Source organism: Argentina anserina, chromosome 6, assembly GCF_933775445.1.
Source record: "Argentina anserina chromosome 6, drPotAnse1.1, whole genome shotgun sequence".
Classification (NCBI taxonomy): Eukaryota; Viridiplantae; Streptophyta; class Magnoliopsida; order Rosales; family Rosaceae; genus Argentina; species Argentina anserina.
Window position 1 is genome coordinate 11,917,108 of NC_065877.1, and position 21,602 is coordinate 11,938,709.

Here is a 21,602-nt window from a genome sequence, read left to right on the forward strand (position 1 = left end):
TAGAGTACAAAACTTATAAATTTTGCAGTCTAAAATTCTAAATAGTCATACATGAATTAAACATATATACCAATATACATTATGGTCACTTTGAGGTTTTGTGAAGTTACATCATCACAATAAAGATATACAAATTGATTAATTTCCAAGTAATAAAAATTGGATTGTAGGGCCAAGAATTGCAATGGTCATTATTTTTTCGATGCTTCGTGAAAATATTTTATCACAATAATATGTTTGTCTTTTTTCTAGTTATAAAATGCTCAATTTCATACAACATGCTAATAAAATAGTTATTTAAAAATAACATGGGCATAACATATATAATAAGTAGAGCATATCATTTAGTGTGGTAAATAATTTTGCAAGGTTAAGCAATATCCACAAAATAATTTGCTCACATATACTTAATGTGATATATAAATATAATGTCAGATATAGCCTTATAAATCATTTACATGCAAGCCACAAATTTATTTAATAAAAATTAAAATGGCATAGCGTATAACATGTTAATAAAAATAAGAGATTACTTTACTCACATAACATGCAAAATTTCATCTAATCTAAATGAAATTTGATAAAAGCAGCAGTACTAATTTAGATCTCACTTGTAAATTTACCGAATAAACTACGTGTAAATGTGGTTGCTCATGCACTTTCGATTGGATCATCACGTTCTTGCATTAATTGGCACAAGGTAAATGATACATTACATACAATACAATTAGGATTATATGATTAGGTCACATTTAATCATATTTAATTTAATTTATCATAAATAGTAAATTATATCACTGTGAAACAGTAAATTATATATAGTAAACTAAGATTAACCATAGGTAAAATTCTGTTTCTTCGTGGTCTGGTGGAGTAGACCCAGTCGAGGTGGCCAGGTTGAGATTGCATCTTGTTGGGTTCGACGGATTCCGGTCAGGCAAACTGCAACTGCCAATCTGGGCTGGACACGATCGTTTTGAAGCACCGATCTGGGCTAGAGGCGGTCGGTAGCGATCTAAGAAGCCCAGATTGGGTCCGTTGTGCCCTGAGGCTGCCGGCGTTGATCTCTGCGGTTCGGATCTGGGGTGCGCCGGACTGAGGAGATCACAACGCCAGGATCGAGCATTGGAGGCTGTGGGGCTTGTTGTGCCGTCGCTGCAACGGTGACGAGGTTCTGGTCGGAGCAAGACCCCGTTGTCTGCGAAACGGAGTTGGCGCTGGGATCCGGATCGACGTCGTTCTGGGTTCTGCATTAGTTCCGTGTTGATGGATTATCTGGAGCCCGCCGTGCTAGGCTGGTGCAGCAAATCCTCATCGGAGTACGATGGTGGTCATGGAAACCAGCGGTGTTGATGAGGAAAACCAGAATGCTGGTTGGTTTTGGTGGCCGGAGAACAAATTCGGGTGCCCTAAGTTACCAAAAACAGGCGATACTCTCATCTCACGAAAGCTTACAAGCTTTTGCTGAAATCTCAACACGTATTTACATGCCCAAAGTCGACGATTTCGCAATTAGCTTGAACATACTATTGTTAAGCTAGCTGCCCAAATCCTTATTTCTGTTATGGTCCTCTGTAAGGTTAAATCTTCTTGAACTCACTTATTTTGGTTTCAATCTTCCTAAAATTTTGGGCACGAACTTTCTATGAATCTTGTTCAGGTAGCTGGGTTGCTTGATTAGATTTGGGTGTTTAAGGAGATTGGGTGCTGGAGTGGATTAGGTTTTGCTGTTGCTTGATTTCTGTGAGGAGATTTCGGTTCTAGAGGTAGGGAAAATAAACTTTCTTCATAACTTTGAATTCTAAAGTGGTATGTATATGGTATGATTGTTGTGATGCATCCCTATGTATTAGTGTCGTATTCATGTATTGGTGAATCATATGTTTTGTTGAGCTTGAGTTGGAATCATAGCTTCTGTTGATTTATCGCTCTTCATGGAAATATAATTATATAACTATTGATCATGGTCTTAATGCTTGAGGTATGTATGTTTGAGAAAATCTTTTTGAGTTTTGTTTTCGTATAAAGATTCGAAAGCTAATTTAGTTCTCCAGCGAGTGAACAAGTATGATTCATGTATTCGCCAATCAAATTGAGCATTTTGAACCCTTTTAAACTTTGGACTTAGTTTGGATTTCGTCTTTGAGCATATGTTAGTGGTGAGTGTATTGTTTTAATTCTTCCTCTTTTACAAAAAAAAAAACCCAGTAGTATCAAATTATCCTTGCAACTGATATTATTATTATTATTATTATTAACTAGCTAGTCCTATTTCCGGATCAGTCCATTTTACAAGCTCCTTATCAAGATTTCTTTTATAGGTCTTTTTAATCATCTTTGTTTTTCATTCTAATACAAAATATTCCGGTACGTAATTCCGTTTTAGGGTAGTCATATTTTTACGAGTTATCTACGCCTCCAAATTGAAAGTGTTGTGATTTCTGAGATGCTAAAGGAAGCCACTATGGTCTATGAATCTTATTTGTTCTTTGGCAAATGTCCGGTTATATCATTGTTGTTTACATGTTGCTTTCAATATCACTCTTACTTATATGTAGTTACTGATTTCAACTTCGCAAAAGGATTTGGCTTGCCAAAGTTCTGTTACATGAAACAGAAAAGAGATTTTCTTGTATCTATCTCTTGGTAGAAAACCTGAGTTAATTGTTGATGGTTTTGTTCAAAACCATATCACGTGCATCACTATTGTTATTGAAATCTAAACTAGGGGTGGGCACGGGATGGGATGGGACGGGACGAGGCTCATCCCACGTCTCATCCCATTCTTTTGAATCGGGACGAGATTGGGACGGGACGAGGGTTTTTAAGAATGCATCACACTCGGGATTAATTCCGGTTGGGACGTGATGGGATCGGGACGGGATGAGAAAAATCTCACCTTCCTATGAACTTAAATAAAAACCTATATTTTTACTTTTTCATTAACAAAGTAACATTCAATAATGAAATTTTAACAAAAAATGCATATTATGTTCAAATTATTGTAATTTACCATTATTATTTGAGTTGATATAATTTTAGAGTTATTAAGACATAAATTAGTTTCATTTTGATACAAATATATAAGAATTTTTAAGTTTTCATTAAAGGTGGGACGAGACGAAGCGGGATATAAATTATTCGTCTCACGTCTCATCCCACTATTATGAAACAGGACGGGACGAACATTTTTAGACCTCCGTCCCTATGAATTTCAGGACGAGATCAGAATTTCCGTTTTTTATGCCCACCCATAATCTAAACTTCTTGCATGCCTATTACCATATTATGATTTTACTTGGAAACAAGGTTCCATTCTTTGACTATTTTTTCAATCCATCAGTGAGTTAATTAACTCAGTTTTGGGTAAACTATTGACGATGTATATCTGTTGATAGTCTTCAATTAATTATGTTCCAACTTATTGTATACTCACTGCTTTGGTCTTCACCAAAAGATTTGTTTATCAAAGTTTTGATTCTGAAAAGAAAAGCGATCTGAGTAAAGCCCATTTTCTGGGCAGAATTTTATTCTAAGCTTGAAGGGGGTTTCAGGCTATAATTTATCAGATTTAAGGGAGTACCTAACCCCTGGAATAGCATGCTTTCAGATTATTGTGTTTTGTTTGGTTAGGTCAGGGAAATTTATTAAGGTGGGACTCTGACTCCCTAGGATATTTACCCAAAACTTAATTAGGATCCGCTTGCGGAAGTTGCTCAATGGTTTAGTTGGGCGGTGGGCTCTAACCAACATGTTTTCTAAAACTGAGCTGAAATACTCTTGTTGTTGATTCTATTCATTTGATTACTCTCTAGGGCTAATTGTTTATCAAAATAACCTTTCTCTTTTATTCGTATGTCACTGGTTTCCACCTATTCATTGCCCCTGTAATTTGATGCTTAGCCCCATTTCAAAGCTTAATGTCAATTATGTCTTTGTTTCACTTCAGTTTGTTTTAAGTAGCAACCTTTAATCAGTAATTCTTCTTGTCATTTTGATCACCTTTCATTTCATGTTACATGCTAATTTAGAGTTCATGGTTATGTTGACTGTTTGTCGTACCTACTACGTTTTACAACTCATTCCTTACATTTTTATGTTATTTGAAGGCAAGAAGTCTATTAGCGGGCAGTGATTTCGATGTTCCTAAGTTAGCTTGATGTCACGAGCTTACTCTTTTGCTATGCAACTCGTGCGGCCTTAGCAACTCCCTTATGCTAAGTCAGACATACTCTCACAAACGCCCTGTTAGAACAATTGAAAAGCAAAAAGAATATTTCTAAAAGATGACTTATATTGAACAAGGAAAGAAAGCTTACAAGTATGCTTCTTACTTGATTGCTTGCTTACTTACTTGCTTGATTAAATGAGAGTGGTGTCTTGCTATTTATAGACCTCCTCATCCTACCTCTATAGTTCTAGAGAATTATAGGACTATGTACAATGTAGATGACTCTAGAGAATTCTACATAAGTCTACACAAGTCTAAGATGATCATTGAGTATTCTAGAGAATTCTAGAGTGGTCTAGTTCCCTTAACCTCTCCATGGTTCTAGAGAAATCCGGAGATGACCCAAGGCTTCTTGAGACTTCCAACGCCTTCTACGATCTTCTATGATCTTCAAAAGAGTTCCGCCATATTCCGGGTTCGTCTAGAATGCTCAAGGTAAAATTTGGTTAAGTTTGGCGGGATGTGACATTCTCCCCCACCAAATCCCGCGATGCCCTCATCGCGCTTCATTGTATTGCTGGATCTTGTCCTTGAACTGCCAAAGCGTATCCTCGGACTCCCAGGTTGCTTCCGTATCGGACAGACCTCTCCACTTGATGAGGTACTCTTTGTACTTGGTACGCCTCGACGTCGTATGACCCGATCTGCAAGTACCTCATCGACTTCCTTGTCGAAGTTGATGATGACCGCCGTAGGTGCCCGATGTGATATCCCCTGTGATGGATCTTCCTCGTCCTCATTGTATGGCTTCAACATACTCACGTGGAAGACCGAATGTATCTTTAACTTGGGCGGGAGGTTGAGCTTGTATGATACTTTGCCTATGCGCTTGATAACTTCAAACGACCCTTCATATCTGCGGATAAGTCCCTTGTGCACCTTCCTAAAGACTTTGAATTGCTACGCCAAGAGTTTCACAAGTACAAAGTCGCCTTTCTTGAACTCGACATGTCTCCTCCTTTTGTCCGTCCACTTCTCCATCCTCTTGGCAGCCTTGTGCAATGCCGCTCGAGCTAACTCTACTTGTTCACGCCATGACTTGGCAAACTTGAACGCGGCTGAACTCTTCCCTTCATAGTGTGTGGCAAGGGATAGAGGTGTTGTAGGCTGCTGTCCCAACACGATCTCAAAAGGACTCTTGTTGGTAGCCTCGCTTTGCTACAACTTGTAGGAAAATTGCGCCACTCCTAAAAGCTTGGCCCAATCCTTTTGATTGGCACTCACATAGTGCCTCAAGTATAGCTCCAAGAGAGCATTGACGTGTTCCGTTTGACCGTCGCTTTGTGGATGGAAAAAGTTCAAGTCTGTCCCTAGCATCTTGAACAGCTCCGTCCAAAATCTCCCTGTGAAGTGCGGGTCTCTATCGCTGATAATATTCTTTGGAACTCCCCAAAGCTTGACTACATTGCGTAGGAATAGCCTTGTTGTCTCCTCCGCAGTGCAGTCGGCTGATGCGGCCATGAAGGTTGCATACTTGCTGAATCTGTCCACTACCACTATGATGCTCCCAAACTGCTCGGACTTCGGCAGACAAGTGATGAAGTCCATAGAGACACTTTCCCATGGTCTCTCGGGAATGGGCAAGGGGTCTAGCAAGCCCCCCGGCTGCTGCCGGACTACCTTGTCTTATTGGCAAACTAGACATGTCCGCACGTACTCTTCGACCCCGTCTCGCATCCTAGGCCAATAATGCATGGACTTTAATAAGGCAAGTGTGCGTTTCATACCTAGGTGGCCGGCCCATTTGGAATCGTGGCATTCCTTACTAAGCTCCTTCCGCAAGCTTCCCTACTTTGATACGTAGATGTGGCGGCCTCTCGTGTAGAGAAGGTCGTCGTCTAGCCAAAACCTTCGGGTTTTTCCTTCGTTTACTGAGGTAATGAGGCTTTGTGCTTGAGGGTCTATCCTTAGTCCCTCCTTGATCTTGTTTATAAATGGGCTAGTGACTTGCGAAATGTTTGCAAACTCCGCCTTGCGACTTAGTGAATCCGCTACCATGATAGCCTTTCCGGGCATGTACTCCATGGTGTAGTCAAACTCCGCCAAGAAGTCTTGCCACCTTGCTTGCTTTGGACTTAACTTCTTTTATGTTTGGAAGTAGCTTGTTGCTACATTGTCGGTCATGATCACGAACTTTGTCCCAAGCAAGTAATGTCGCTACACTTGAAGGCAATGGATGATGGCAGTCATCTCCTTCTCTTGCATGGTGTAGCGCCGCTCCGTGTCATTGAGCTTCCGACTCTCATAAGCAATTGGATGTCCTTCTTGCATGAGAACTCCACCGATGGTAAAATCGGAAGCATCGGTGTGCACTTTATATGGTTTGGAGTGATCCGGTAGGCTAAGTACGGGCTCCTCACATATCGTCTTCTTCAAGTCTTCAAAGGCTTCTTGACACTCCGATGTCCATTCCCATGCCTTATTCTTCTTGAGAAGGTCGATTAATGGTGCAGCTCTCGCCGAGTATCCCTTGATAAAGCGGCGATAATAGTTAACTAGCCCAAGAAAAGATCTTAAGTCATGTACCTTGGTGGGCGGCTCCCATTCTTGGATGGAATGCACTTTGATATCCTTCATCATGAGATTGTCGTCCTTGATCTTATGCCCCAAGAACGAGACCTCCGGCTTGGCGAATGAGCATTTCTCCATCTTGATGTATAGCTAGTTTTCCCACAAAACCTTAAGCACTTCCCGCAAGTGCTTCACATGCTCCTGCATGGTCTTGCTATACACCACTATGTCGTCCTAGTAGACAACCACAAACCGATCGAGATAGGGGTGGAATAACTTGTTCATCAAGGTGAAAAATGTCGCCGGTGCATTAGTTAGACCAAATTCTTTTGGAACAACACCGGGGCACCGAATGGGACTTTCGAAGGTCTAATGAATCTTGCGTCCAAAAGCTCATTAAATTGCCTCCTTAGCTCCGCTAACTCTGGAGGCGCAATGTTGTATGCACTCATGGCAGGTGGTTTTATCCCTGGTTCCAACTCAATTTTATGGTCGATCTCTCTCCTTGGGGGTAGTTTCTTGGGCAACTCCACAAGTGAAACATCCTTGAACTCCTCAAGAACTGCTGCTACCTCCTTGGGCATGGCATTTTGCGACCTTGGTTTCTCATCATCGAACTCACTAAGGATGGCCAAGTAGCTCTCCTCTTCTCGCTTGATGCCTTTTTTGAATTGCAATGCCGACAATACATTGATGTCTTACTTTACTCTTCGGGTTGTTGGCACCACGCACAACCTCTCGCCATCCCTTATACATAGGCTATTGGCGAATGGCACCGGGAATGCCTTGACTTGATCGTGAAACTCCAACCCCAAGACTACCTTGTAGTCATCCATCGGTACTATCAAGAAGTCTAGGCTTCCACACCAAGCTCTCACGCTTGTTTTGACTCCTCGAGCTACTCCTTGTATGGGAATGGCAGGTGAGTTAACCGCCTTAATGGAGCCTCCTCCATTTGTTGCCTTGAGTCCAAGCTTGCTTGCCTCTTCAACGGAAATGAAGTTGTGAGTTGCCCCAGCATCGCCGTTGTTGGTTTCCCACATATGGTGATATCCGTGTAGAGCAAACCTTTGGCTTGGACCTTGGGTGTAGAGCAGATTGCATTGAGCACCTGTAATGTGCACCTTCATTGCCACCCTCGGCTTCACTCCCACCTTGATGACTTCTTAAGAGTGCGCTTAGAGCTCTCATTTGTGGGAAATGCCTAGCCCAATGCAGACCATCGCATAACAAGCACTTGTTGTCATTAGGCTTGTCTCAGCAACGCATGTCCCTTTGCTTGCCTTTATCCTTGAACCTTGCCGAGCAGCTCTCTTGGCGTGGCTCCTCCTTATGTTGCTCTTCTTCTCCTTACGCGCGTCTCCCCCACCTTTGGCATAGTTTCTCTTCTTCTCCTTGGGCTTGGTGGACTCTCTTGGACTTGAGAAATCAACTAAGCCTTCGGCCACGACAATGGCGGAAGCAAGGTCTTGCACTTCTCGTTGCCTTAGCTTCGTCTTGGCCCATGATTGGAGACCATCCATGAAATTGAAGAGAGCATCCTTGTCGGATAAGTTCGGGAATCTCAAGAGAGCATCCTATGTGCTTGAGCCTTCGCAAGAGAGCTCTTGCCTCATCCTCGGCATTCTCGAGATAAAATTGCTTCTTGAGCTCTTTCACAAAGTCATCAAAGGTAGAGATGGTTCACGTACCTCTTTCAACATCTCCTCGCCTTCTCCTCCACCACAACATGGCGGTGTCGGTGAGATAAAGAGTTGCGGTCCTTATCTTGGCATCTTCCTCCATGATGCTTACGGCCCAAAAGTATTGGTCTAGCCCCCATAAGAAGTTGTCTACTTCTCGAGCGTTGTGCATGCCTCCAAAACTCTTTGGTTTTGGCACCTCGATCTGCTTGGCTTTTACACTGCTGCTGGTGCTAGCCCCCGCGGCTAGTGCGCGCTTGCATAGGACAAGATCTGCTTACATTGCCTCCATGCGTGCAGAATCTGCCTGCATCTCCTCCATGCGTGCAAGCATGCTATTGTGCTCCCTTTCTTGCACTTCACGCATCCGGGCGAGTTCCCCCATGAACTCCTCGCGAACCTTGTCTATCTCACCCCGCAAGGACTCCTCTAGCTTGAGCATCATGCCCTTGATCGCAGTGTAAATTGCGGCGTCCTCCGCCTCCAAGTCTTCCACCTGGGCTCCCATGCCACTCACACTCTCTTCCACTTGAGTTAGTCGTGAGTTGATTGCAGCTAACATGTCCTTGACCCGTTCCTTCTTTGGAACTGTCGGGTTAACATGTTCTTCAAGACCATTCTCCTGCGTGTCATCGGAAACACTATCAACAGGATTGCCATTCTTTGCCATTGTGTCGAGCTATCCTCTTGATCAAACTTCTGCTCTGATACCAACTGTCACGAGCTTACTCTTTGTCTATGCAACTCGTGCGGGCTTAGCAACTCCATTATGCTAAGTCAGCCTTACTCTCGCAAACGTCCTGCTAGAACAATTGAAAGACAAAAAGAATAGCTCTAAAAGAGGACTTATATTGAACAAGGAAAGAAAGCTTACAAGTATGCTTCTTACTTGATTGCTTGCTTGCTTACTTGCTTGATTAAATGAGAGGGGTGTCTTGCTATTTATAGGCCTCCTCATCCTACCTCTATAGTTTTAGAGAATTAGGACTATGTACAATGTAGATGACTCTAGAGAATTCTACATAAGTCTAAGATGATCCTTGAGTATTCTAGAGAATTCTGGAGTGGTCTAGTTCCCTTAGCCTCTCCATGGTTCTAGAGAAATCCGGAGATGTCCCAAGGCTTCTTGAGACTTCTAACGCCTTCTAGGATCTTCTATAATCTTCCAAAGAGTTCTGCCATATTCCGGGTTCGTCTAGAATGCTCAAGGTAAATTTTGGTTAAGTTTGGCGGGATGTGACATTGAGCTGCTAATGTGTGGAGTCTTTTCTTTTTGAAGTTCCATGTTTGACTGAGCTTTTCTGTGAATGATATATGGACTGTAGTAGTTGATCCTCTATTTCAGGAATTGTACTTCTAATATTTTTGTTGTGTACATGTTTTATATGTATTTGAAGTATGAACCTGGAGAACTTGGTACTTAATGTGGTGGAGTTGTTTTGAAAGACAAATTGTAATTCTTTGTTTATAAATGAAGGTTGTTATTAAATTGATCTTCTGTTTTATTTACTTCGAATTTTTCTTTTGGAACCTTGCCAAAAGTCTGACTCAGAGGCTAAAAGCATGGTTGCAGGTTTTAAAGTTCAAGTCCTTTTTTTGTTATCTTTCCTTCTTAAATAATTATTATTAACAGTTTGGTACTTATTTTCAATCAATCCACCACATTAGTCATAACCCAGGTTGGAATGTGACATGTTGACTTCAATTTCAACCGTTATATTTGAACTTTGAATGATAGCCAATTGTTATTATATTATCAACATGTTTGAGTACCGATACTCTAAACAAGTAAGACGTTTCTCTATATGTGTAATTTTCCATCATTATGACACAACCTTCCTACCATGTTACCCCCCCCCCCCAAAACAGGTTTTCAATTTTTGCTCTCCTTTTCAAACATGTTTATCTTCTTCACTTTTGCTTCAATTAATTATTGTATCTAACCTGTAAATGATTTGAGATTATATACTAAATTTGAATACAATTTTAAAAGTTAATGACTTGAGATTATATACTAAATTTGATTGTTGTAATAATTGTGGGACATTCCCAGTTTTGTCATGTACATCCACTATTAAAAAAAAATTTGGACAAAGTCCACATATCCCACGAAAGTTTTGTGGCGTTGGTGGTGTGGCCTTTGCAAAAAAAATGCCACAAATTTCATACAAATGTGGCAATTTAATTATTATAATTAATTTAATAATTATAATAATTGAATTGCCACATTTGCATGAAATTTGTGACTTTTTTTGTAAAGGCCACACCACCAAAAGTCACACAAGTTTTATGTATGGCCTTTGCCAAATGTTTTTGTAGTGATCTTGGATTTCATTTTAAATGAAATTGGATTTCATTTTGAATGAAAATTAATGCTATGTGAATTAATAATTTTCATGAACATTAACGTCGAATACATTATTACTTGTTAATAACTTTCAATTGAAATTTGTGGCTGTAATGGAGGAATTCCCATTTTGGTAATGCATGTATTGAGTGATGACAGGTTCAAATATAAAAGAAAGCAATGCAAGATTGCATCTTTAAAAGAGTCTATCGATAAAAAATTTCACATCCCTCTCCTATATTGACAAGTTGAATAATGATTACTGCCATAAACTTTGTTGTTTTCAGCATACTAGTTTGTGTATGGAGAGTTCTGAACTACGTGTGGTTAAGACCAAAAAAACTAGAAAGATGCTTGAGGAAGCAAGGCCTCAAAGGAAATTCATACAGGCTAATGACTGGAGACATGAAAGATAGCTATATGATGCTGAAACAAGCGCAATCCAAACCAATCAACCTCTCATCCTGCCATGATATTGCAGCGCGAGTCATCCCCTATGTGCATCAAACTGTGAAAAAATATGGTATGTTACAAGAGAATTACTAGTCAAATCTCTTTCTTTCTCTTTTAGTTAAATAAGGCCCTAAGTTTATAAGATTTTGTCTGTGCGCATCGTGCAGGTAGTAATTCTTTTACTTGGAATGGCACCAGACCAAAGGTGAATATCACAAATCCAGAAGATATAAAGGCAATCTTCGACAAACATGATAAATTTCATAAGGTCGTAAACCCAATTACAACTTTGTTAGTATCAGGGTTTGCAATCTATGAAGGTGAAAAATGGGCCAGACACCGAACTATTATCAATCCAGCATTTCATGCACAGAAGCTAAAGGTACTTAATTACAGTTACATTCTTGTCAATAAGACTGAATTTGGGAGAAGAGTACAGAAACAAGACATAACTTATTTTAGAAATCTAAGCATTCTATGCTTACCAAATGCGGTTACAAAACATCAACAAATACAACAATTCAAATTTTATAGGATAGAAGAGTTGAATTCTTTCAATACTCCTGGGAAAACTACAAAAACAGGACATAACTTTATAAATCTAAGCATTCTATGCTTACCAAATGTGGTAACGAAACATCAACATGATGTGTATAATTCAGATTTTTATAAAATAGTAGAGTTGAAATTTTTCAGTTCTTCCGGAAAATCATGTCACCATGTCATGTGGTCCTCCCTAAAAACATATATATCTTACAAATCTTTAAAAGGTGGTGTTATTGACACCTCTTTTTTGTTATTCACACATCCCACTAATGATATGAGTTAATGAAAACCAAGTAAAAGTGGTAGGTTGCATTAAAAAGTAATAATAAATAAATAAGGTGTGTTAATAATGAAAAATAATGCGTTCTTAACAATACATCAATACGCTTTTTAAAAAATGAGGCCAGAATATAGGAAAATTCATTTCTTGAAGGGAGCTAAAACAACACTTAACCTCCATATTTTCCCAAGTTCATTTTGATTTTTTCAACGCATGTGAAATTACTAAAAATACATATAAGAGTGAAAAAAAACAAGAGAATCTGATTTTTTTTCTTTTTCGTCAATCCTTTATTTATGTATTTATTTCAAGAAAATCTAAATTCAGAATAATAAATTGAATAAGATGATTTATTTACATTGATTTGTTATTATTAAAATATAAAATAAATAACATTATTAATCTTCATATATCAATTGAAAACTACATAGAATTTTTGATAAACTTCAGTTAGGATCTGAGAGAAAAAATTGTTCAATACATATTATAATTTTTCATGTTGATTTTAGTATTTGGTGAGTTTCAAATCAATGAATGAAAAACAAGATAACAATATTATTAATTATGAATTTATAAGGGATGGAGAAAATAAATTTGAGAAGATGGATTATGTAATTATTAAGATTTTTTCGAATTGTTTATAATAATTGAATAAAAGTATAATTGGAAAGATATTAATGGGTAGTAGATTGAATTAAAATCTAATAATGATATATTGATTATGAGTATTTTCAGAAAACTATGGAGGTCTAAATAACATTTTAAGTATTTATAAAAGTAAAATTGAGATCTAATAAGTGAGAAGGTCTAAATACCGTTTTTAGATATATGAATAGAAGCTCTCTTTCTTGAAAGAAAAAAATAATAATTAAATATCAAGGTAGTACATGTTTCACAAATTTAAGTATTTATGTGAAGTGTTTATTAGCCTCAAATTTATTCATTTAACCCCAGTAGATTTGATAGGCATCATAATAAGTGAATTCATGTCTAATGTGTAATAGATCATATGTATCATTGTGAGAGTTCCAACAGTGTCAACATAGCTTCTTGATCCGTATATAAGATGGCAGCGAAAGAATATGTAATGGCTGCATTTGTCATTGACGGTGTACTTTTTCCTTATTAATTTGAAAGTTAAATGACATTTAATTTAAAAAATTGAGAGATTATAGTATGAGTTACTGCATGCTATCCATTAACTTTATCCTAAAATTGTAATTGAGTCACCAGGGTAGTAATATTGTCCCCAAACTTGTAACGAGTTTTTAAAGAGTAAATTTTTATTTACCATTAAAATAGTAATATCAGTTTCCAAAGTGATAAGTGAGTCATCAAACTTATAATTACAACTTTGAAAACAACATTTTCATTTTAAAAAATAATATTACTACAACGATGGCTAATTTTACAACTTTATGATAAAAATATTCATATACATCATGTTGTTGCCCAATAGTTTTTCTTTTTTACACATCTTATAAAATTTTCAAGTACCAAATTTGCGCACTGAACTTCATTGAAGTTCTTCAAACAACTTATCACATGCTTCATGATCCAAAATTTCCATCCCTTCTTGTGTATGCATTGTTCGTTATTTCTTCCTTTATGACGATTCTAGTCTAGAATTCTATTTGGTTTCTTTCAAACTAAAATCTGTGTGCTTATTATTTTTTTTTATATTTTTTTATTGAGTGTACTTATTTATTTTTAATGAAATGTTGTTCGATAAAAAGGAGAAAAAAACTTCACACGTGTAAAATTTTAAAATCTGTTTCGTTTGTGTACTCTTGTTTTGCCCTCGTTTCAATCGCTGTCATTCTGGCCTGTGTTTGTGTACGCTTACAACATATTATGCTTTAATTTATTTATCTCATCCATCATATATTATTTCGAAAATTTCTTATTTTTAAAATTTTATATTTCTATGTGCATGAATTGCAGGCTATGTTACCAGCCGTTTTCGAAAGTTGTAGTGATATGATTACTGAATGGGTGAGATTGGTTACTGAAAAGGGTCAATGTGAGTTGGACGTGTGGCCTTATCTTCAGAATTTGACGGGTGATGTCATATCTCGGACAGCATTTGGAAGTAGTTATAAAGAAGGACTAAAAATATTCCAACTCTTGAGGGAACAAGCAGTACTAGTAACAAAAGCCGCACATTTGGTCATTATTCCAGGGTGGAGGTAAAACTAAAATCAGTATATTATTTTTGAGCTAACCACTTATTAAATAGAAAAATTAAGTTGTCATTTGAGCGAAGATGTGGAACTCACATATCAAGATTTTAATCTCAGCAATGATAATATTTTTTGTGCCTAGAGGGTATTACACGTTTTTTCATGATTTATGACATCGATTAGTCTATGAGCCTAGATACATTTAAGGAAACCGCTTAATCTTAATATTTGGATAAAAACAAGTTGCATAATATGATTTGGTCTTGTTAATCTCATTTTATTTACCATGGACACCCATGCATAATTACTGAACTAGAAAATCATGAGTAGAATGTATAACATTAATAATATCAATGAAGGAATTACTAGCTAATATGGTTGTGAGTTTTTTTTTTTTGAGGGGTGGCCACTATGATTGTTGTGTACGCAGGTTTCTTCCAACTAAGTTGAACAAGAGGATGAAGCAAAATGCCAAAGAAGTACAAGATTTACTCGAGGACGTCATAAATAAAAGAAAAGAGGCAACTAGGGGTGGTGAAGCAACTAAGGATGACTTGTTAGGTATACTTTTGGAATCCAATAGCAAGGTAATTCAAGAAGATGGGAACTCAAAAAACATCGGATTAAGTCGTCAAGACATCATCGATGAGTGTAAACTATTTTATTTTGGAGGGCAAGAGACCACTTCAGTGTTGGTTGTTTGGACAATGGTTTTGCTATGTCAAAATCCGATTTGGCAAACTCGTGCGAGAGAAGAGGTTATGCAAGTATTTGGAAGCAAAAGACCAGACTTTCAAGGGATGACACAACTAAAAGTTGTAAGTAAACAATATTACATTTTAACTTTTATAGAGAATATTTATGTACGTAATAGTCTCATCTCATATACATTTTGACTACAAAAATACATCAATGTTTGGGATACTGATTTTTCTTCAAACTATATATATATATATGATTTGAATCTCAACTTACAAATGCATGTTGCAGATGACTATGGTTTTGCGTGAAGTTCTTCGGTTATATCCACCAATAGCTTCGCTAAATCGAACCGCTTACAAGAAAACACAACTTGGAACATTATCATTACCAAGTGGAGTTGAGATATCCATACCCACATTGCTTATTCATCACAATAAGAATTTGTGGGGTGATGATGCGGACGAGTTTAAGCCAGAGAGGTTTTCAGAGGGAGTTTCAAAGGCAACAAGGGGACAAATTTCATTCTTTCCCTTTGGAGCAGGTCCTCGCATTTGCATCGGTCAAAACTTTGCTATGATGGAAGCAAAAATTGTTCTATCATTGATTTTGCAACACTTCGTCTTCGAGCTTTCTCCATCATATGCTCATGCTCCTTCATCCTTTATAACTGTCCAGCCACAATATGGGGTTCATATCATGTTATACAAGCGCTAACGCCTAACTGCATGGTGACTAAGTGGTGGAGCCACCTTAAGTTTGAATAATAAATGGAATGGAAAATAATAAGAAATTTGTTATTGAGATTGGATACAAGGTATGTTTATTTTTCTTTTAGGACGACAACTATGTTTTTATTTTATTTTACAAGATCTTTCAAAACCACAACAAACTACCAATTAGTAAATATTACTAATCTAATGACGACTCTGATACAGTGGTAGTATAATAAAAATATCACTAGATATGTAACATGAATGCATCAAAGATTAAATAAACGGGTTTCCTAGAATAAAGTTGGTGACACTTAGTTTAATCTTGACTAGGAGGTTGCGTCCTTTTTACCAACCAAATGCATCTCTAACCTTGAGTAGCTAAGACACACAAGGCGTATAAACCGGGACCAAACCCATAACTTTGTACCGTAAGAATGTAAATTATTGCTAGCATATTGCCAAAAAACAACTAAAGATAAAACAGTGATATAAAAAATAAACTTAAAGTAGGACTTGAAAGATAAATGAAAATTCTAGCTTATGTTGTTGCATAGGATGCAGCAGCATTTTCTTCCACACACTACCACACCACACACTACGTGCATGTTATGACACTCATTCTATCACCACACACCACGTGTATGTTATAACATACACTGCTTCGCAACAGATGAACCTAAAGATTACCACTACACCGCAAAAATTAAAATATGTGCCACTAGAAACTAAGCCGCAACTAACTTGACTATTACCTCTTCAAACTGCTATAAAACCAAGCCTGACCACAAACGACATGAAAAGCACACCATTGTCACATCTCAGACTTTACAAAGCAAACATGAACGACCCTTTTGTAGAAAGGGGAAGCGGCCCTTCTAAACCTAGGGTTTTGATGTTCTGTAGTTAATCTAGATATATGGAGCACTTTTTAAAAGAATACAATTTTATATTAAGAAATTTTAAATACACTCCACTAAATACTTAATACACACTCACTACTCAATACACCACTCATTTTATTTCTCATTCTAATTTTTTACTAAATACACAACCCAAAGTGTCTAAAATACCCTTAACTCAAGGTGTCTTATCATTTCATATGATTTTTTTAAAAGATTTCATATGATTAGTATGTACTAATTTTTGTAGTGATCCATAAATATTGATTATTTAAAAATTCTTACATATACTTGTTCTTTAAATTCTCAAACATGAAAAACGATGAATGCATTCTTCATCTTGTGTGATAAACTTTACATATTTGTCATCTTCATCATCGATTTTGTTTTTTTTTTAAGAAGAAAAATTACATTGAAATGAGAAAGATCATAATGTCTTAACATAAATTACCTTGGTTTGACATTCTAAATTGAAAATTTTAAGAAAGAAATAAAGGGATGAATTGATAATAAAAAATTTCTACTTAATTTTCTATTAGATATATATAATTTATTTCTTTGTAGAAACTTATTTAATTTTTCACATTATTAGTTTCTGAAAATTTTAAGATTGTAATATTTATATTTTCTTAATTAGGAGTATATTTTGGTCATTTTCCATATCTAAGAGATTTGATTTAAAACTTGAAAAGATATGGATGTGTATTAAGTAATTAGGGGTGTGTATTTAAAACTTCTCTTTTATATTTAATCAACCAAAGAGTTATTATAGATGTTTAGATTATAGATTCTATATTTCCTAAGCATGAATTGAATCCAATTTTTCACTTTCAACAAAACTACAAAATTAATTCATGTTTACATACTTTCTCTCAAAAGATATTAAAATGATGAATATCAAGGTGATTAAAATTAGGATTTATTAAGGTTTACTAGCTTAAACTTTAGGTCTATTATCATGTGTCCTTATTCTTTTATTTCAATCATGTGTGCTCTTAAAGTCTTAAAATTGCACAAAGGTACACATGATTGAAATAAAATAAAAGGGGCACACTCGATAAATGATCTAAAGTTCAGGATAGTAAACTCAAATTAATCTTAAAATTAGCCTTGAACCCATAAATTTATATTTTTTATTTTATTTTGATAAATAATGCATAAATGTCAATTTTACCCTTTATATTCAATACATAAGTCAACATAAATACCAAAATGTCACATAAAATTGAACTTCAGGTACTTAAGTACCATTTTTGAATAATAAAATACAAAAGTGTCCAGTTGATTATACTTAAGGTAATTTCGTTTAATTTTTATTAATTAATTGATGATCTCTATTTACAAGGGTTGTATAAACCATTACCTCTAACAGTACTATTACATGCAGGGAGTTTTTATTCATAGCTCCCAAATTAGCACCTAAACCTCCTTCTTTTTTCATATCAACGTTAAAAAAGTTAACGAATGTAAAATAACCAAAAAAACAACATTAAGAGTACAAATATGAATGAAAAGAAATAAAATAAAATTAGTTCAAGAACTATATATCCATAATCATTCACAATCAATGATTAAGTAAATTTTTATGTCATTTTAAAATGTTATATAATTTGTAAGTAGTGACTGATGTATTTTCTGAAATATGATACTCGCGCACTCGGTTGAAATATATTTTTGTGGTTTTTAACTTCTAATTATAGTGAGTTTATTTTTCGGTTTCACTTCATTTTTCATGATTAATGATGAGATCAAAAAACTTAGAGATAAATATATTTGATGATGTACTGTAAATTAAACAAACATGCTTTGAATCTCAACAAAAATTAAGGACTTATTGAATAAAAACAATTATCATTGTCGAATGTTCAAAATTAAATGAGGTATGAATGGTATTTTATTAATTCAATTGGACTGGACATTTTGGGAAAAAATATAGAAATCTAAATAGCATTTACTATATGTAGTGAAAAACAAATTGGCTGTCTAGGTGCCAATTTAAGAAGTATAAATAAAAGCTCATTTATATGTATATGTCCTATTAAAGAATACCTTTTAAGCCTCCTAGATCCAAAACTTATCAATAATAGAATAACTAGCACGTCGAGCTAAATTAGGAGCCAACATCTTTATTTCTGAAACACATGCAATTTGAATTGCATGTTTGATTAACAATTTGTTTTATCCAGCATAATATTCAATACATACTTTGATGAGTTGATCACAAGAGGGAGCGTCCCACAATTATTGCACTTGGGTTCAAAGTTGCAAAACTAAGAAGCAACTCACTACGTTCAAATACATCCATCTCTTGTTTTTCCAGGTTCACCCAAGCTTCAATATCTTCACCCCCTTTGGTATCAATCAAAGTAAATATATTCTTGAATGATCCAGGTCGACAAGTTGCCCAAATGGGTTTCCCCCACCCAAAATCCATATCATAAAGAGGAAATCCGCACATACTTGTAAACCGAAAGATGTTCACTCCCATCTTGCTGGTTAGTTGATCCTCCTCCCTAAGGGATGTAGAAATGACCGCTAAAGCGTCTTCACCTTTGAATCTGTTTGCCTTATGACTACAAAAGTCTTTGAACCCTTTTCTTATATTGACAACAATCTCAGGTAATTCTATGTTATTATCCTCAATGAAGATATTGAATGAAAAAATGAGATTCCCCATCGTATTCGCGGGCAGCGAAGGGACCATTTTATTTCGTAGATTCACCACTTGGGACATCAACGAAGGCCTTGGTCTCCCTAATACAGATTGTGAAGAAGCAATAGCACATTTCAACAAAATTGCTGTTACTAGCTCAACTTTTGTGGGGGGAGCATTATGACCTAGCTTTCGAAGTAGCGTACTGGATTCCGCCTTCAGACTGGCCATCTTTGAGTGGTTGAAAACAAACCTCCTTCTGATGAAATTTTGAACTCCAAGAAGGCCAGGAGTTGGTCTGATTGGTATTTCAGAAGGTGGCATCAGAGATGGTTCGATGAACTTAGGAAGAACTCCAATTTGACCACGAACATCTGCTGTCCAGCTCCTAAGAAAAGTGAGCATGGATGATGCATCTGCAATCTTATGTAACATACAGATTCCAACGACAGTACCACCACAGTTAAAGACTGTGATTTTAATAAGCGTAACAATGTTGCAAGCTTCATGATCGCTAGTGAAAGGAAGAAAATGTTCAAGTGAGTTAGGATCAGGTTGGGAGAGAATATCAGACAAGTTGCAGTCCATTTTGGCTTCTACAAAATAAGCTCCTTCATCATTGCAATCAATGGAGACATCGTCTTTGAGCCGCCCTGCTAGAGGATAAAAACTAGCTAAGGTTTTGGATAGCGAATTTTGTAGGTGGTTTGACCTTTTAGAGATGAGGGTTGCGAAACTAGCCCTATTGTTGCTTCCAGGATAGAATAAAGTGATCTTTCCGTACAAATTAGACGGCATTCTTTGGTCCAACAGAGAGAGCTTGAAGGTTTTTAGGTGAGGAGGAGTGAGAACGGATGGCCTAACCAGTTTTCTTGAGACGATATTCATTTTTGTGAACTCCATGTTGGGCTTTATTTCAAACATAATCGGATTCTATTTATACTAGATGAAATCGCATAACTATAATTTGATACTAGTTAAGGACCTGGGATTATATTCTAAATATGTCCGTGGGTATCTATTTTCATTAAATGCTGCTTAGATTTGATTCTAAATAAATTTTGATTTATTCCATTCAGGTTAAATTTTACTTTAAAAATCCATTCCTCCTAAGCAGCTCTTGATTTCTTTCCAATTTCCTTCCATGCATACATTGGATTCTATATTTGGAACAAAATCAATCCCGTTGAGGTATTGTATAAAAATGTTAACAGGTTACAATTAATAAAGGACTTGGATTTCATTCTTTAAAAAAAAGGACTTGGGTTTTATTCTAGATTTGGTTGCAGTAATTGAGTACTGCCAATGCATTTAAAACAACACAGGAAAAAAAATCTCTTTCCATTTTCTTTCCAGCATCTTAGATTATTATTTTTTTATATTGGAGTCTTAGATTTTATTTGAAAAAATTGGATTCTATTTGAACAATAAATCCCATTGACCATATATATTAATTTTTTTATTGAATGTCATTACAACTTTTAAATTAACCGAAAACGCATACAAAGTAAGGTCAGAACAACCATTACCCTTATGCAGCCATCTCCGTGCCGATACAAGAAGTTGTGAAGACAAAGAAATCACAATGGTAAGCCCATTTCACTTCTGCATTTTGATTTAATTCATTATATTTAAGAAGGATAAGATCGATGATGCTTCTATTTACTTAAGACTAATGTGAATTTAGTGTTTTAATAATGTGATGGATTTAGTGGTGTAGACACGAAAAATCCTATGACAAATAACGGAAAGATGCGTGTACAAAATAATATAATATATTTATGAATTTGAAGATTACAATCTTTGTGGGTATTCTTTTATAAGAATGTCATCTAATTCGATCTCCGACAATGATTTAATTCAAGGGTTATAACACTTGATCTTGAATTGAATGAGTTTGATTTGAACTTCTCGTCTTGTTGATGGCTTGTAGAAGAAAGTTGACCGTAGAGGCTTGATTTCGGTTGGACTTGAATCACGAGCAGCGTCACATGGTGAATGTTCCTCGGCTTTGATAACTGATAGGGATCGGAACATGTGCTTGGTGCTTGTTGACCCTCAACGAGCTTGTTGAAGAACTTGATTTTTCTTTGTTGCAGACTTGGAGACGAAGGTCGATCAAGGACCGTTAAGGCTTAATATTGATTAGGTTTGGGCCACAAGCGATGTCGCGTAGGGATTTGTACTCCGTCTGAAGATTGGTGAAGAGACCGGCTATTTAACAGCTTGATGGCTCTTCGAGAGTTTGACAACTTCTGGACTTGAGGTTGGTGAAGAAATTGGCTACTTGAGAACTTATTGATTCTTTAAGAGTTTGACGACTTCAGAGCTTAATTTGGCGAAGGAATCGGCTACTTGAGAGCTTATTGATTTTTCGAGAATTTGATGACTTCGGCGGAACT

The 21,602-nt window shown here is 36.4% G+C and overlaps 2 protein-coding genes across 2 annotated transcripts; one reads left to right on the plus strand and one right to left on the minus strand.

Annotated features, from left to right (window-relative positions):
- The first annotated feature begins 7,681 nt into the window (after positions 1 to 7,681).
- Positions 7,682 to 15,649, plus strand: LOC126800935 (cytochrome P450 CYP72A219-like). Its single transcript, XM_050528365.1, has 6 exons — positions 7,682 to 7,712; positions 11,040 to 11,294; positions 11,392 to 11,606; positions 13,995 to 14,239; positions 14,664 to 15,051; positions 15,224 to 15,649. Exons 1-6 carry the CDS (start codon positions 7,682 to 7,684, stop codon positions 15,647 to 15,649), a joined length of 1,560 nt encoding a protein of 519 aa, XP_050384322.1.
- Positions 15,650 to 18,765: 3,116 nt separating this feature from the next.
- LOC126796891 (acyltransferase Pun1-like) lies at positions 18,766 to 20,103 on the minus strand. The gene has a single exon (XM_050523605.1). The coding sequence runs from the start codon at positions 20,101 to 20,103 to the stop codon at positions 18,766 to 18,768; it is 1,338 nt and encodes a 445-aa protein (XP_050379562.1).
- Between the last annotated feature and the right edge of the window lie 1,499 nt (positions 20,104 to 21,602).

Bases quoted from the DNA above. Each gene is read 5' to 3' on its own strand.
- LOC126800935 (XM_050528365.1), top strand. From the start codon at position 7,682: ATGGAGCCTCCTCCATTTGTTGCCTTGAGTC. The intron at 7,713-11,039 runs CAAGCTTGCTTG...TGATTACTGCCA, and splicing joins TCCATTTGTTGCCTTGAGTC to TAAACTTTGTTGTTTTCAGC. The intron at 15,052-15,223 runs GTAAGTAAACAA...TGCATGTTGCAG, and splicing joins GGATGACACAACTAAAAGTT to ATGACTATGGTTTTGCGTGA.
- LOC126796891 (XM_050523605.1), bottom strand. From the start codon at position 20,103: ATGGAGTTCACAAAAATGAATATCGTCTCAAGAAAACTGGTTAGGCCA.